The sequence below is a fragment of the Aquarana catesbeiana genome, linkage group LG02, assembly GCF_042186555.1.
Source record: "Aquarana catesbeiana isolate 2022-GZ linkage group LG02, ASM4218655v1, whole genome shotgun sequence".
NCBI classification, from domain to species: domain Eukaryota; kingdom Metazoa; phylum Chordata; class Amphibia; order Anura; family Ranidae; genus Aquarana; species Aquarana catesbeiana.
This window is the reverse complement of record NC_133325.1, coordinates 389022652-389041335: the sequence shown is the minus strand read 5'-3', so window position 1 is coordinate 389041335 and position 18684 is coordinate 389022652. Positions and strand designations below refer to the sequence as shown.

Genomic DNA, 18684 nt, shown 5'->3' with positions numbered 1-18684 from the left:
CACAATCTCTCCCACAGTAATATCCACGTCATCTCCCCCACTGTAATATCCACATCTCCCCCACTGTAATAATATCCGCAATCTCCCCCACTGTAATAATATCCACAATCTGCCCCACTGTAATATCCACAATCTCCCCCACTGTAATAATATCCACACAACCCCCACTACTGTAATGATATCCACAATCTGCCCCACTGTAATATCCACATCTCCGCCACTGTTGTAATATCCACACTCTCCCCCACTGTATATACAGTATGAGTATAGGAATTAGGAAGGAAGACTATTAGACTAGTGTTGTTTAGTGTTTAGTGTTTTTTACCTTACAGAATACAGCCAGCCAGAAAAGATCCACGATGAGGGGTTGAGGAGTGATGACGTCAGCGCGCACCGCCGCCGCCGGGTGTACCAAGATGGCCGCGCTCCAGAGCTAGGTCGAAGCCGCGCCCTTTCCTAAGGCCGAGGCAGCGGCACGCTCCGGGGAGCGCATGTGTGCCGATCCGAACAGGGTGAACCGTTCGGGTCACGAATCGGTGACGATCCGTTGCACCCCTACTGGTAACTGTAAAAAAAATTTAAAGCGTCATCTATGGAGATTTTTAGGTACCGTAGTTTGTCACCATTCTACAAGTGCGTGCAATTATAAAGCGTAACATGTTTGGTATCTATTTACTCAGCGTAACATCATCTTTCACATTATACAAAAAAATCGGGGTAACTTTACTGTTTGGTTTTTTTAAAATTCATGAAAGTGTCCCTTTTCCCAAAAAGTTGCGTTTAAAACACCGCTGCACAAATACCGGGTGATATAACATTTTGAAATAATCGCCATTTTATTCTCTAGATTCTCTGCTAAAAAAATATATAAAATGTTTGGGGCTCTAAGTAATTTTCTAGCAAAAAATACAGATTTTAACTTATAAACACCAAATTTCAAAAATAGGCTTAGTCATGAAAGGGTTAATACCCATAATAACAGATATGAATACATACATAACGAAAAGCTATGAATGGCAATTTTTATCACATTAACACGCGCTTAAATTAAGCTGGTCACATATGGTATATACTGTACATACTGTATACTGGAGATTTGAAATAGAAAGAAAGATATTTGAAACACAAATATTATTATTGTTTTAAACAAATAAGAGCATAATTGACACTGTTTTAAAAAAACAGTCCTGTAAGTTGTTGTGCTACTTAGGACTTCTAGGAAAATGAAGGTAAACACTTTTTATTATCCAATCAGATGAACTCTGATGTCATGTGTAATGGATGAATGGATTCTGTGATATACACCTCCTTGTTTCAGTACACTATTTTATTGCATCATGCAAATATAATTGCTTCATAAAAATTCAAAGTGTATCGCAGTAAAATAAATTACTATATTTAAGAGTAATTGTGGTTATATTTTACAACCTTGAGAGAGCTTGAAGCAAAACCAATAAATATTTGATGATTAATTGCCATAAATGAGGACATGCTTAAGTTCTCTGGGAGCATCAGCAAATTCTAAGGAAACATTGCTGTCACGTGTAACGAGAAGACACCTGAAGACAGATACTAATAAAACACAAAGATAACATCATTATAATCAATGCACAAATACAAATATGTGCACAAATACAAATATGTTGTTTTTAGGATTAGAAGACTACAACAATCCATTCTTTAAGAATACACACGGTAAATGCAAGTAGCATGATTATACTGTTACCGGCTGCATAAAAATAAGTAATAATACCAGGTTAAAGAGCTGACAGAACATGTTGCTGTGTGGTCAATGAAACACAAAAAAGGGAGTCTACAAAAGATTAACTAGCCAAAAGCAGCTTTAAGTTGGCTTGAAAGTAATATATTTCATTGTCAAACCTTCCAGTTCTTAAAACAAATAGGACTCCACAGCTGGCATAACATGATAATAATAATATATTACAATTATAATAAATAAGAACTGGATGAATTTCTTACAACTAACAATATCTGAACTATAATTAATAAAAGCATTCATTTTGGATCCAGAGAATTATTTAGGCTGTTCCTGAGGGGGGTCGGGAAATATTTTTTTTTTCTCATTTTACCAAATTGGAAAGATTTCTAGGTTTTGGTTTGCTTTTCTTATGCAATGTACTAAAGGATCCTCTTAGTGATGCTTGTAGGCACACAGTTTGGTGGCCAAAGCAATATCATTCTTTTAAGATCACATCTTTAACGCAAAACATTTTCTTGTTTTAACAATCTCAACCTAGCTTAGACTGTTGTCCCAAAGTGTAAAAAAGCTTATACAAAACAACCGCAGTTCTGCTGATGGAGAGAAAAGCATGGCAATAACTATACAGGGAAGAGCTGCTGCTTTGCTTCTGCCACCAATAGGTACAGGCCTACCATGCTCAATAGTAAACTCAGTCCTCAGTAAATTTGATGGACACACGTAAGTCTTTTTTGACATTGCATGTTATGTGCTGTTTTTGGCTTCTTTTGTAAAGGTCTAGTTTATCACCACCCTGTAGTGCTTCCAAAGCCCCTACTGCTCTTACTAGTTATAGGTGGCCTCAATGGCCAATTGGAATGCTTAGGAAGAAAGACCAAGCTTAAAGTGGACAAAAAGTGAGCCGCTGCCCCCATCTATAACTGGCCTATACAGCAAGGAGCATTGGAGGGCAGCAAATGACAAAAAACAGCCAAGGAAAAAACCAAGCTCATACCAAGCTCATCTTACCGACCAGCTACAACCAACCAAATTAACCTGTTTACCAGTATGCATTCAAAACAGGGGTTTAGTCTGCACACATTTGTAAATACATGCGTAAGCTACAGGCCCCGGCAAGGCACTCTGTTACCTGTAGTTCCTACCTCTAACTTATAAGAGGCAGCACAGTGGAAAAACATGCATTCTGATGGGATAGATGAAGGGCAGATGGGCTTCATCTATCCCATCAGAATGCATGTGATTCCACTGTGAAGCCTCTTATAAGTTAGAGGTAGGAACTACAGGTAACAGGGTGCCTTGCTAGGGCCTGTAGCTTACGCATGTATTTGCAAATGTGTGCAGACTAAGCCCCTGTTTTTAATGCCTACTGTTAGACAGGTTAATTTGGTTGGTCGCAGCTGGTCGGTAAGTAGAGCTTGGTATTTTCCTTGGATTTTTCCTTGGCTGTTTTTAACTCCTCACCAAAATAAAAAAAAAAAAAACAGGGTGTGGTCCCCCCAAAACCCATACCAGGCCCCTATCTGAGCAAGCAGCCTGGCAGGCCAGGAAGGGGGGGATGAGCGAGCGCCCCCCCCTCCTAAACCATACCAGGCCCCCAACATGGGGACCCCAAAGCACCCTCCCCATGTTGAGGGCAAGTGTCCTGGTATGGTTCAGGAGGGGGGGGTGCTCGCTCATCCCCCTATCCTGGCCTGCCAGGTTGCTTGTTTGAATAAGGGTCTGGTATGGATTTTGGGGGGGGACCCCAGGCCAATTTTTAAAAAACTTTTGGCTTGGAGTTCACCTTAAAATCTATGCCAGACGTGGAGTTCCTCTTAAAATCTATACCAGACCCAAAGAGCCTGGTATGGACTGGGGGGAACCCATGCCATTTTTTTTCTTAATTCTGTCATAGGATTCCCCTTAACCACTTCAATACACTGTATTATATACTGTACACTGACTGCACTATATATATATATATATATATATATATACGCTACACTGACTGCACTGTATATATATATATATATATATATATATATATATATTACACTGCCTGCACTGTATATATATTCTACACGGACTGCACTGTATATATATATATATATATATATATACACACCGTATTTATCAGCGTATAACACGCACCCCAAGTTTAGGAGGGAATTTTAAGGTAAAAAACTTTTAGGAGGGAAGTTTAAGGAAAAAACTTACATTTAAATGCCCATCAATGCAGCCTTATCAGTGCCCATCTGCAGCCTTGTCCATCATTGCAGAATGATCAGTGTCCATCTGCAGCCTTGCCCAGTCTCATTGCAGCCTTGCCCAGTCTCTTGCCCATAACACAGGTCCAATGCTGAGGAAATGCTGAGGGTGGAGTGCACATGATCCAGATGTAGCAATGCAAGCAATCAGACCCTTGCACAGGTCATATATAGAAAAACGTTCAGATGGGATTGCTGCACTTCAAATTTATTTAGAAAAATTCCAAATCAAATTCCATTCAGTGTCAAATGCATGACGGTTTCGGGCTATACAGATAGCGCCCTTCTTTAGAGCAGGACACATACAATGATAATGGCTTTTACAAACATATTTACTCCTATACAAAAAAAAGGAAAGGGGTTTTTAGGGACTTTGGGGAAATCATGACCTGGTAAGGTCACCCATTTCCATCCCTAGGGACTTTATATGAAACCATGACCTGGTAAGGTCATGTGTTTCCATCCCAATCTATATCACGAACAAGGGGAATTGCTTGGAGGGAGGGTGGGACTTTATATGAAGCATGTGACAGCAAGAGGGTAATAGGATGAACATAGAGGAATTTATTGACATAATACTAAAGCATACACGTTACCACCGTAAAATGCATACAGTCAAACAATTAATGCATAAATAAATAAATAAAATATAACATACATTGTAATATTCATACAAATGATGGATAGGTAACAAAGATAAAAAATTGAGTAATGATGACTCAAGATACCACGTTGACAAATTCCCTAAGGCACCACAAACAGAGTTAGGTAAAATGTTGATGGGGACTAATTAGACAAGGCGAATGATGAATGCCATTATTTGCCGTGTCTAATTGTCCCATTAGTCCCCATCAACTATATCATATCTTAACCCCCGCCACAGGTCCAGCAAGGCCTTAGGTCCAGCAGGCATTACTGTTTCTAATATTAATTTTACCTAACTCTGTTTGTGGTGCACTAGGGAATTTGTCAAAGTGGTATCTTGAGTCATCATTACTCAATTTTTTTATCTTTGTTACCTATCCATCATTTGTATGAATATTACAATGTATGTTATATTTGATTTATTTATTTATGCATTAATTGTTTGACTGTATGCATTTTACGGTTGTAACGTGTATGCTTTAGTATTATGTCAATAAATTCCTCTATGTTCATCCTATTACCCTCTTGCTGTCACATGCTTCATATAAAGTCCCACCCTCCCTCCAAGCAATTCCCCTTGTTCGTGATATTTACTCCTATCTCATGTGGGATCAATTAATCAATCAATCATTTTGTACCAATGGGAAAAACCAACCAATGCAAAAGAACATGTAGGTATACAAGAAATCATGGATCATCAGGTGCTATCACTTTTCCTATCACATTCGATATGCGCTGAGAAAAAAAACAAAAAAAAAAACACATAATAAATAAGCATATCAAAGAAATAAATATAAATCAAAATCAGAATTTAATCCATTCGGCCATAAAGTGTTTAAACGGTGTATCCATTGAACCTCCCGTTTTCTAAGGGTTAATTCCCTATTTCCTCCACGTCTATTCCTGGGTATACCATCTATCACCATGAACCTCAATTGAGAAACGGTGTATATACTGTATATATATATATATATATATATATATATATATAAAAATATATATACTAAACTGCCTCTAGCTAACTTCTCTCATTCATAACACTATATATGGCCGCCATGTGAGCAGCCTTATATAGTATGGGGCGTGGATTTAGCCCCCTGAGCCATGATTGGCTAAAGGCCTTTGGCCAATCATGGCTCTCACAGCAGAGCATGCTGTGATTGACAAAAGCATGCAGGTCAGGTACATACTTTGGCCAATCATCAGACATCAATGTCTGGGGCGTTCTACGGTGCTTGAATTTGCTGTGAACGCCCCATAATGTTCGGTATTTGCAGAATGGGCGAGCATCCCGATGGTTGTGTCGAACTTACGTTCGATTTGAACATCGGGACCATCCCTAATCTCATAGTAAAGATAAGTTCTAAATCCTCCCTACTGGGTACTGTAAGGATAAATCTAAAACCCTACTGTTTGCTAGTACAGTAAGGATAAATCCTAAACCCTGGTGTGTCCTGCGACTATACAGATTAATCCTAAACCCTGTTGTGTACTACCACAACGAGGGTGTACTACCACCCATGGTACATAAGTAGTGCAGCTGTATACTGCAGATAAGTGATTTTGAAAAGTGAGTATTGAAAGAATCCAGTGATGCTTTGGTAGTAAAAGAATAATTACTAGACTCTCGCAAAGGAAGGCAGGAAATCTAGTACAAACATGCCCAGAATGTATTTTTACAAGTTTTTAATTACTCTAGAGTTCCCAGAGGGCAAAGCCTTGACCTCAATATAGGACAGAAAATATTTTTATATGTGCCAGAAAGTTTATATCAACTGGTAACAGGACGAAAATTTTATGTTTGTGATTAGCTAGGAACGTTGCTATATCACAAAGAAGATGCGGTCCTGTGCACCAGTGATGAGGTCCCTGGCAATTCTACTTTTTATTTGTGTAACCTCCCTGAATGCACAACCGAATGCGCCACCCTGTAAGTACAATTTTATATTTGTATTTTCATATCTATCTATCTATCTATCTATCTATCTATCTATCTATCTATCTATCTATCTATCTATCTATCTATCTATCTATCTATCTATCTATCTTTCTTTCTTTCTTTTTATCTATCTGGTGTATGACACAAATCATACATCATATATCCAGTATATAAATTCAGTTCTAATACAGTCAACCTAATATTATTTTGCTAAAGATAGGTAAAGGTAGAATAGTAGTATATTGTGGTATCTTCAACCTCTGCCACGGGCTAATTGTGAACTTTTAGGCCCCTTTCACACTACCGCGACTTCAAAGTCGTGCGATTTTGCCGTGCTTTCGCGGCCTGCGATTTTGACGCAATTTCAGGGAATGCCTGTGTAACTCACATCAAAGTTGGACCAAAGTAGTGCAGGGACTACTTTGAAGTCGGCACTACTTGAAGTCATACTAATATCAATTGTAGTCATTGGAAATCATGGGGAACGACTTGTCCTACGACTTTGCAGTCCCAAATCTTAGGACAAGTCACACAAGTGTGAAAGGGACCTTAAAGTGAAATTCCAGGCTAGGTCTAACTAAGCCAAAAAAAGTATCCCAACCCTCTTTTAACTTTTATTTTACCTACCATGTAGAAGGAAGATGCTTACACTTACCTATTCTCAGGGTGCTCCAGTCTGGTCACCTGATCCCCTTAGCGGATGGCTTCAGGGGAGAGGAGGGACAGCCAACAATGAATGCCCATAGTAAGCCTATGGGTTAAGCCTAGGCATTCCATCTGTTGTCAGCGCTCTCTCCTCTCCCCTGAAGCCATCTGCTGGGGAGATCATTTGACCAGACTGGAGAACCCTAAGAATTGGTAAGAATAAGGCTCTTTCTTCTACAGAGTAGTTAGAATACAACGATAGGTGTTAGAAGGTGTTTGGGAGCCATTTTAAGCTTAGTTAGGTCTGAGCTGCACTTCTACTTTAAGCCTAGCCCAGCAATTTGTAAATATGGACCTTTAAGAACAGGCAAATAGAGAGCAGAGCAGTCACTGTCTGTAGGTAAAGGTCACATGGATATTCCTCTTTTGCTAATTAAATCCTAGGTTCTTGATTCAATGAAAACAGTCACAGGTATCTTTATGGAGGAGCAGTGAGAACTCTGCAATGTACACCGGCAGCAGCTTATGTCCAGCTTATGTCCATCTGGTCACTCTGTCCATAAGTCCAAAAAGCTATATGATGTGTCCAAAATAAACAGTTGAATGTGACTGGAAACACAATCCAAAATTGCACATATGTGAGTGCTGACTAAAACACCTCTTGACGACAGTGCACCACCACTACATAGATATGCGCTTACCAGAGGCAAGCTAAAAGGAAGCCTGCGGCTAATACCCAGCCAGGGCCTTTTCCACAAGGAAGTTGTCGTAACACCACCAGCAGAGGGAAGCCTGGACCACACTCCAAAAGGCTCAAGATCAAACGTCAGCCACCAGGGTTTAATATAAGTATTGGCCAAAAAATAAAGGAGCAGCTGCTTTGGTATATTTTAATTTTTATTTTTCCATGCACTTTAGCGCAGTGTTTTTTTTCTGTTCTCACTGCAGAACAGAAGCCTTCCCCTAAGGGAGGGTCATTTCCCCCCAAGCTGCTGTGTCTTGGAAAAACTGAAAATCAGAATTGACCCATGCAGATAGCAGAGAGAGGAGACATCAGAGAGGAACCAGACTAGGTGCTTTGGATGCAGGCTAGTACACACTGCAGAGAGATGTGCTTTGTTTGTTTTTCATGTCTGAGGTTTACAACCACTTCAAGGCAAGCTTCCATACTTTAAAGCAAGGGTATCCAAGCTTTCTAAACAAAGGGCCAGTTTACTGTCCTTCAGACCTCAGGGGGGGCAAACTGTGGCCTTTGGGAGTAGAAATTGTCTTTGCGGCAGTGGGAGAAGACAATGGGGGTTATTTACAAAAGGCAAATCCACTTTGCACTGAAAGTGCACTTGGAAGTACAGTCGCTCTAAATCTAAGGGGTAGATCTGAAATGAGTGGAAGCTCTGCTGATTTTATCATCCAATCATGTGCAAGCTAAACTGTTGTTTTTTATTTTCCTTGCATGTCCCCCTTGGATCTAAAGTGACTTTACTTCCAAGTGCACTTTCAGGTGCACTTGCAGTGCAAAGTGGATTTTCCTTTAGTAAATAACCCCCAATGCATCTTTGGTACCAGTGGGGGGACTAGTGGCCCATCGTTGGTGTCGGTGGGAGGACTAGTGCCCCGTTGTTGGTGTCAGTGGGAGGAATAGTGCCCCATCATTGGTATCAGTGAGAGGAATAGTGCTCCATTATTGGTATCAGTGGGAGGAATAGTGTCCCATCATTGGTGTCAGTGGGAGGAATAGTGTCCCATCATTGGTGTCAGTGAGAGGAATAGTGCCCCATCATTGGTGTCAGTAAGAGGAATATTGCCCCATCATTGGTGTCAGTGAGAGGAATAGTTCCCCATCATTGGTGTCAGTGAGAGGAATAGTGCCCCATCATTGGTGTCAGTGAGAGGTATAGTGCTCAATTATTGGTATCAGTGGGAGAAATAGTGTCCCATCATTGGTGTCAGTGGAAGGAATAGTAAGGAATAATGCTCCATTATTGGTATCTGTGGGAGGAATAGTGCTCCGTTATTGGTATCAGTGGGAGGAATATGTTCCATCATTTGGTATCTGTGGGAGGAATAGTTCTCCATTATTAGTGTCAGTGGGAGAAATAGTGACCCATAATTGGTATCAGAGAGAAGATTAGTGGCCCACCATTGGTATCAGTGGGAGAAATAGTGATCCATCATTGGCATCAGTGGGAGGATTGGTGACGCACCACTGGTATCAGTGGGAGGATTAGTGACCTACCATTGGTATCAGTGGGATGAATACCTCCCCGTTATTGGTATCAGTTTGAGGAATAGTGCCCCATCATTGATGTCAATGGGACAAATAGTGCTTCATTGTTGATGACAGTAGCAAGAAGTATGCCCCATTGTTGGTGCCGGTGGTTGGAATAGTGACTTGTATCATTGGGAGGAAAGGTGCCCCAAGGGCCGGATAAAGGCAAGCAAAGGGCCACATCTGACCCCCGCAGTTTGGAGACCACTGCTTTAAAGCTATCAAAAATAGATTAATTAATTTTATATTTATTAACTCAAAGTGAGCAGTACAAATATGCAACATTTACTGAAATTGTGACACACATTTATCTATGTTTAGAGACTAAACATGGATATTAGAACTGTTATGGTCCAGAGAGACCATACCTATTAAAGGGTTTGTTAACCCATCCATATAAAACTATACCAGACCCTCTATTAGAGGCTGGCATAGCACACTAGGGGGTTATTTATGAAAGGCAAATCCACTCTGCACTTCAAGTGTATTGCAAGTGCACTTGTAAGTGCAGTCGCTGTAGATCGCTGTAGATCTGACGGGAAGCTCTGAAATTAAGGGAAACTCTGCTGATGTTATCATCATAGGCGTGCGCAGCCTATTGCATTAGGGTGTGCACCCCAAAGCTCAAACAGACAAAAGTATTGGGACACCTGCCTTTACACGCACATGAACTTTAATGACATCCCAGTCTTAGTCCGTAGGGTTCAGTATTGAGTTGGCCCACCCTTTGCAGCTATGACAGCTTCAACTCTTCTGGGAAGGCTGTCCACAAGGTTTAGGAGTGTGCCTATGGGAATGTTTGACCATCCTTCCAGAAGCGCATTTGTGAGGTCAGGCACTGATGTTGGATGATAAGGTCTGGCTCACAGTGTCCGCTCTAATTTTTCCCAAAGGTGTTCTATCGGGTTGAGGTTAGGACTCTGTGCAGGCCAGTTAAGTTCCTCCACCCCAAACTCGCTCATCCATGTCTGCATGGACCTTGCTCTGTGCACTGGTCCAAATCATTGGTGGAGGGGGGATTATGGTGAAGGGGGGGGGATTATGGTGTGGGGTTGTTTTTCAGGGGCTGGGTTTGGCCCCTCAGTTCCAGTGATGGGGACTCTTAAGGTATCAGCATACCAAGACATTTTGGACAATTTCATGCTCCCAACTTTGTAAGAACAGTTTGGAATGGCCCCTTCCTGTTCCAACATGACTATGCCCCCGTGTACAAAGCAAGGTCCATAAAGACATGGACTTAGCAAGGGTGTTGGAAAATTACCTTCAAGTGCAAAAATTTACATTGTAATAGTAACTAAATAGTAATCTAAAATTAAGTGTAACGATCTAAAAAATAAAAATTCCAAAGTGCTATAATGGTTGGAACCTCCCAACTAAAAAATGTTTCACTTGAGATTAATCTGTATTTTAAATATCTATAGGAGGGGTTTCCACCATCCCTGCTAAGTTTATTTTTACACAGTATGTCTTATTTTCAGCTTGATGTGTATTATATGTGAAGTTGCGTATCACAGAGGCCGGTATTGTGGAATATTGAAGTTTTTTGAGAGTTCCATACATTAGAGGATTCCATCATTATTGTTAAGTTATTGATCAGTAAGTTAGCGCTGCACTTTTTTTTAAATTTTGTGGTGTGGGAACACATAACAGTGCTTAGCGGCAGGCCTTTCAATTACACTTTTTTAATTTTACCTCCAGTAGTTTATTGTAAATAGTAGTGTGGTGATTACCTATTATACTGAAATCAGCATGTGACATTAATAAACATCAATAGATTTCAGTTGTGCCCCACCAGGCCGGCACCCCCTTGGACAATGTGCCTGGCTGCTCAGTTCATCACCCCATCCCTGCACTCAGTGCACTGATGGGCACTGATTAACAGCACTGATTGGCAGCACTGATAAGCGGCACTGATTGGCACTGATAGGTGGCACTCATTTGCACTGGTGTGGAACTAACTGCCACTGACAGGTAGAACTGATTGGAAGCACTGATTGGCACTGACAGGCGGCACTGGCACTGATTGGCACTGACAGGTAACACTGATTGGAAGTACCAATTGGCACTAACAGGTGACACTGATTGGAAGCACTAATTGGCACTGACAGTCGGCACTGGCACTGATTGGCACTGACAGGAGGCACTGATACTGATTGGCACCGACAGGTGGTACTGATTGGAAGCACTGATTGGCACTGACAGGTGGCACTGGGATTGATTGGTACTGATACTGATTGGACAGTTGGCAATGATTGGAAGCACTGATAGGTGGCACTCATTGGCACTGACAGGTGGCACTGATTGGAAGCACTTGGCACTTATTGGCACTAACAAGTGGCACTGATTGGAAGCACTAATTGGCACTGACAGGTGGCACTGGCACTGATTGGCACTGACAGGAGGCACTGAGTGGAAGCACTGATTGGCACCAATTGGCACTCATTGGCACTGACAGGTGGCACTGATTGGAAGCACTAATTGGCACTGACAGGCGGCGCTGGCACTGTTTGGCACTGACAGGTGGCGCTGGCACTCATTGGCACTAACAGGTGGCACTGATTGGAAGCACTGATTGGCACTCACAGGTGGCACTGATTGGAAGCACTAATTGGCACTCACAAACTGACAGGCGGCACTGACTGGCATAGACAGGTGGCATTAGCCGGAAGCACTGACAGAGGAGAGGGGGGGTTTCCAGGGGCGTACCTAGAGCATTTGGCACCCGGGGCAGATCCTATATCTGGCAACCCCCCACCTTTAAATGTAAAAACACCCCACTGTGCACCACTGGACCCCTTTACGTTATTCAACCCCCCTTCAGCGCAGACCCCCCCCTTCAGCACAGACGGACCTCCCTCTTCAGCACAGATCCTCCCATTCAGCACAGACCCTCCCATTCAGCACATACCCCCCCATTCAGCACAGATGGACCCCCCCTTCAGCACAGACCCCTACATTCAGCACAGACCCCCTTAGCACAGATGGACCCCCCCTTCAGCACAGATGGACCCCCCTTCAGCACAGATGGACCCCCTTTAGCACAGACCCCCCTTAGCACAGATGGACCCCCCTTCAGCACAGATGGACCCCCTTTAGCACAGACCCCCCTTAGCACAGATGGACCCCCCTTCAGCACAGATGGACCCCCTTTAGCACAGACCCCCCATTCAACACACCCCCCCTTCAGCACAGATGGACCCCCTATTAAGCACACCCCCCTTCAGCACAGATGGAGCCCCTTATTCAGCACAAACCCCCCTTCAGCACAGATGGACTCCCCCATTAAGCACACCCCCCTTCAGCACAGATGGACTCCCCCTTTGAGCAACCCCCCCCTTCAGCACAGATGGAGCCCCCCATTCAGCACAAACCCCCTTCAGCACAGATGGACTCCCCCATTAAGCACACCCCCCCTTCAGCACAGATGGACTCCCCCATTGAGCACACCCCCCCTTCAGCACAGATGGACCCCCCATTAAGCACACCCCCCCTTCAGCACAGATGGAGCCCCCAATTAAGCACGCCCCCCTTCAGCACAGATGGACTCCCCCATTGAGCACGCCCCCCTTCAGCACAGATGGACTCCCCCATTGAGCACACCCCCCCTTCAGCACAGATGGAGCCCCCCCATTTAGCACAAACCCCCCCTTCAGCACAGACAGACCCCCCTCCCCCCACCCCATTCAGTACCTCAGATCAGCGTGGCACAGGTACAGCAGGTCCCCTCCTCTGTGTACACATAAACACTGGAGGGGGAGGCGGCTTCACTCTGCTCGCTGTGCCTGTGTGACATCCGAGCAGGACCGAGCAGCTATTGAACATCAGCTAATAATTGAGCAGCTTGAGAAAAGGGGCGGGGCTACATACACGTAATGGCCCTGCCAGACCCATGCCATTGGCTGGTATTCGATACCTGCTCAGTCCCGCCCACCCCGACATCATACATGAATTCTGACAGCTCCTCAGGACAGTTTCACACTAAGCGGATCTTACGAGCCCCAATATCGGCAATGTTTTACTGCCTCACAGGCAGTGCGGGGTACACATTGCACATCAGCCCAGGCAGATCACAGAATACAGGCGGCATGGGGCTAAACACTGCTGGGGGATTAGGGTGTGCCCAGGCACAACCGGCACACCCCATGGGCACGCCTATGGTTATCATCCAATCATGTACAAGCAAAAATGCTGTTTTTTATTTTCTTTGCATGTCCCCCTCAGATCTACAGCGACTGCAGTGCACTTGTAGTGAAAAGTGGATTTGCCTTTAGTAAACAAACCCCATAGGCAGTGAAAATGTTTTAATTTTATTTTACAAAAATAGCGGCGGGGGGGGGGGCGGCGCCGGCTGGAGACAGACACAGAGGGGGATGACAGGCAGGAAGGAGGGGGGAGAGAGGAGAGCAGAGCAGGGCAGCCTATCACGGAGGGAGGCACTTTAACCACGGTGATCAGGGCGGAGCAGCCCTGATTTTCGTGGTCTGTTTAGAGAGGCCATACAGGAAGTGACAAGTTCAGGGGGTTTTTTTACAGTTTAGAGGGGGGCAGATTACACAGCACAAGTGCTGTGCTGTGTAATCTGCATTAAGAGACTGGAATATTTGGGTTAACAAACACTTTAATATCTCTCTCAGTGATTTGCAAGGTGTGTGTTCGCTCTTTTTAGATCTCTCTATGAATCCAATATTTAGCATTGTTTAGCATTTTTGTGTACTGCAAAGTATAGTAGTTTTGAGTTATTAAACTGTTTGAAATGGTTTTAAACTACCATATTAATATTGTGATAAAGAAACAGTATGTAAATCAATTAACAGGATAATAGTCATAAAATCAATGGAAAGGGGGCCAATGTCATCTTTGGCTAATACATGTTAGCAGGGCTTTTTTTCTTGGAAAATAGGTACAGGAACTCAATCCCCCCCCCCTCCCCCCCCTTCCCGTCCCTTACACACACCCTCCAAACCGCATCAAATAGTGGGTGAAAGGGAGGGGGTTACACACAGACTGCAGAGTTCAGGGTGTGCTATGTAACTAGTGCAGAGTTCAGGGGTGCGCTGCATACAGAGTGCTGAGTTTAGCGGTGCACTACACACAGAGTGCAGAATTCAGTCTTCTTCCACAGCTGCTTACCTCTGCATCCCCCATCCACATCTCACAAATACCCCTCTTCAGCTCTGACCTCTGCATACAACCCCCCTCTACTGCCTCCATCTTCTCCCCATCTCCTTAAAAGCTCCACCATCTTCCACAGGTCTTACTTTTGTTGCTGTATTAAGCTGAAGCACCCAGCCGGCTCTAGTATCTCCCCGCATGCTATAGTTGGCTCCACCTCTCTCACTTGCGGGGAGATCATCCAGTGGTGATGATGGCATTTGCACTGCACCCCGTGTACCAGCATCTCCCTTGTCACCATCCTTCACTCTGTGGGAGCCGCTCAAGAGATCTGATCTGTGGGAGCTGTTGGGGAACAAGCTGCCACTTGTAGGCATAGAAGCCAGACTTTTTGTGTTTTCAAGTAATAGTGGTCAGCAGGGAGCAGAGGGCCTGAGCCAGAGGTGGTGGAACTGAGTCCCACCAAGTTCCAGCTGAAAAAAGCCCTGCATGTTAGTGACACAGTCATTTTTCTCCATCAAAGTATAGGGTATTGGTCACAAAGTGATTTTTCAATTTGCTGTTGTATGATAGTGTTTGCTTTTGATTGTTACTGTACTTCTACTACCCCTACAGGAAAGAAACCAAGCATGGAATTCAGGGATTCAATTGATGTTTATATAACACAGCACCCCTGGTTTTAGAATTTCTTTACAGGGTCTCTGTAGGTGCCAATTTTATAGGCACAGTATTAGCTTTATATGTTTAAAGAAAATCTCTCCTTCTAAAGATACTAGATCCCAAGCTGTCATAATCCAGTTGTGGGCAGTGCCCACAGAATCATAGAGTTTGCCCCCTAGAGGGTGGGTCAGAGACCAAAACCTTGTTAGTTAACTATTCACATTTCAGTTCCCACCTAGAACCAACAGACACTGCCATCTCCTCTTCCTCTCTTCCCAGTTGATTAGCTGTTACAGGATGGGGCGCAGAGCACACCCCATGCCTTGCCAGTCTCTTGTGTCCCTTTCTTGACACCTAATGCATAAATTCCATGACCATTTGTGTACTGAATTCATTCCGCTATACACACACATTGCAACAAGCCACCATTTTGTACTTGTTGCAAGGCCTTGCCCCTGTCACTATCCAGGCCTGGTCCCTAGGTGGACCCTGTGCCGTACTGGATCCTTATATGAGTATACAGCTCTGAGGTGGGGGACACAAGCACACCTGTCCTCCCACCCACCTGGGTCACCGTCACCTGCCACAGTCATCCATTTCCACATCAGACTGGCATCCCTGGTAGTGTTCCCCAACCTTGAAGGTTAAACGTGAGCTCCCGAACAGCGCTCTGAAATACGGTATATACTGCATTTTTTTTATAAATCACAGAGACAGGAGCACACAGCATTAGCACACACACAGGATTCTATACCTTTTTTTTATGTTATTTCAGCAGTATCAGCAGGAGGAGGGGAGGGGACGGGCATTTGACACAGAGCAGACAGGTAGGAAGGGAGGGGGAGAGAGGACAGAGGAGAGACAGAAGAGCTGCAGATAGCAGCGGCTGACGGAGGTACTTAAACTGAACACAGTGTCAGGGCTCAGCAGCCATGATATACTGTGGTCATTTTACAGGGGAGGGCAGAAACTGGCTGGATCAGCCAGGTTTGTCAGGTGTTACAGGGGGCCAAATGACACAGCACAAGCACTGTTCTGTATAACATGCTTTAACCACGTAAGGACCTAGCCTCTTTTTGAGATTTGTTGTTTACAAGTTAAAAACATTTTTTTTTTGCTAGAAAATTACTTAGAACCCCCAAACGTTATACATTTCTTTTTCTAACACCCTAGAGAATAAAATGGCGGTCGTTGCAATACTTTCTGTCACACCGTATTTGCGCAGCGGTCTTACAAGCGCACTTTTTTTTTAAAAAATACACTTTTTTTAATTCAAATATAAGACAACAGTAAAGTTAGCCCAATTTTTTTTTTATACTGTGAAAGATAATGTTATGCCGAGTAAAGTGATACTCAACATGTCGCGTTTCAAAATTGCGCCCGCTCGTGGAATGGCGACAAACTTTTACCCTTAAAAATATCCATAGGCAGCATTTAAAAATTCTACAGGTTGCATGTTTTGAATTACAGAGGAGGTCTAGGGCTAGAACTATTGCTCTCGCTTACCGATCGCGGCAATAACTCACATGTGTGGTTTGAACACCGTTTTCATATGCGGGCGCTACTCACGTATGCGTTCGCTTCTGCACGCAAGCTCGGCGGGACAGGGCGCATTAAAATTTTTTTTTTCTTATTTATTTTACCTTTTATTTTTTATTTTTACACTGTTCTTTAAAAAAACAATTGTGTCACTTTTATTCCTATTACAAGGAATGTAAATATCCCTTGTAATAGAAAAAAAGCATGACAGGACCTCTTAAATATGAGATCTGGGGTCAAAAAGACCTCAGATCTCATATTTGCACTAAAATGCAATAACAAAAAAGTTGTAATTTAAAAATTTTTTTTTAAAAAATGGGCTTTTAAGAGCTATGGGCAGAAGTGACGTTTTGACATCGCTTCTGCCCTGCAATGGTATGGAGATGGGTGGGGGCAAATCTTCTCTTCACTCGTCTCCATACCCGGCAAGGAAGAAGATCGATCGCCTCCGCTGCTGCCGATGGCTCCGGTAAGCGGCTGAGGGCACCAGAGCGCAGCGGGAGGGGGTGCCCCTCTCCCGCCACCGATAAAAGTGATCCTGCTGCGAATCGCCCGCAGAGACCACTATTATCGGAAACCAGACCGCCGGCCTGAAGAAGAGGATACTGGGGTTATGGCAGTTAGCTGCTGCCAGAACAACGATATTCCTTTTCAAAGTTAGAACGTATATCGGCGTGCGGCGGTCTGGAAGTGATTAAGGAAACATGATTTTTTTTTTTTCAGGGTAACAAACACTTTGCGGGTGTGCATATCTGCAGATGTACTTCTTTTTGAGAATTAAAGTGTTTGTTCACCAATGCCAGAAGTCTGCCAAACAAAATGGGTGAGTTGGAAGCTCTGGTGCATGAGGAGAACTATGATCTAATTGGTATTGCTGAATCTTGGCTTCATTCTTCTCATGACTCGGCTATTAATATTCCTGGCTATGCTCTCTTTTGGAAAGACAGGTTAAAACGGAGGGGTGGTGGTGTCTGTCTCTATGTGAGAAGTGATCTCAAAGTGAGTGTGAAAGAGGTCCTAGTTGATGGAGAGTAGGGATGAGCCGAACACCCCCGTTTGGTTCGCACCAGAACTTGCGGACAGGCAAAAATTCTTTCGAACACACGAACACCGTTAAAGTCTATGGGACACGAACATGAATAATCAAAAGTGCTAATTTTAAAGGCTTTAATGCAAGTTATTGTCATAAAAAGTGTTTGGGGACCTGGGTCCTGCCCCAGGGGACAAGGATCAATGCAAAAAAAAAGTTTTAAAAACGGCCGTTTTTTCAGGAGCAGTGATTTTAATAATACTTAAAGTGAAACAATAAAAGTGTAATATTTCTTTAAATTTCGTACCTGGGGGGTGTCTATAGTATGCCTGTAAAGGGGCGCATGTTTCCCATGTTTAGAACAGTCTGACAGCAAAATTACATTTCAAAGGAAAAAAAGCCATTTAAAACTACTCGCGGCTATTAATGAATTGCTTGTCCGACAATACACATAAAAGTTCAGTGATAAAAATGGCATGGGAACGCCAAACCAAAATTAAAAAAAAAAATGACGTGGGGGTCCCCCTAAATTCCATACCAGGCCCTTCAGGTCTGGTATAAATAGTAAGGGGAACCCTGGCCAAAATTTAAAAAAAAAAAGGCGTGGGGTCCCCCCTCAAAATCTATACCAGACCCTTCAGGTCTGGTATGGATTTTAAGGGGAACCCCGCGCCAAAATTTTTTAAAAAATGGCGTGGGGTCCCCCCCAAGGGGACAACAAGGGGACCCCCAGATCCCGGCCCTCCCCCCTGTGTGAAATGGTAAGGAGGTACTACCATTTCACAAAAAAACTGTCAAAAATGTTAAAAATGACAAGAGACAGTTTTTGACAATTCCTTTATTTAAATGCTTCTTCTTTCTTCTATCTTCTATCTTCCT

General features: G+C 43.4%; 1 protein-coding gene across 1 annotated transcript in view; it reads left to right on the top strand.

Moving 5' to 3' along the window:
- Window positions 1–6385: 6385 nt before the first annotated feature.
- The window catches only part of LOC141129930 (uroplakin-3b-like), a 54431-nt gene continuing 42132 nt past the window's right edge, over window positions 6386–18684 (top strand). The window contains exon 1 of the mRNA XM_073617958.1: window positions 6386–6541. Coding sequence (XP_073474059.1) covers window positions 6451–6541 — 91 coding nt within the window. The 5' untranslated portion in view covers window positions 6386–6450. The remainder of the gene's footprint in view (window positions 6542–18684) is intronic.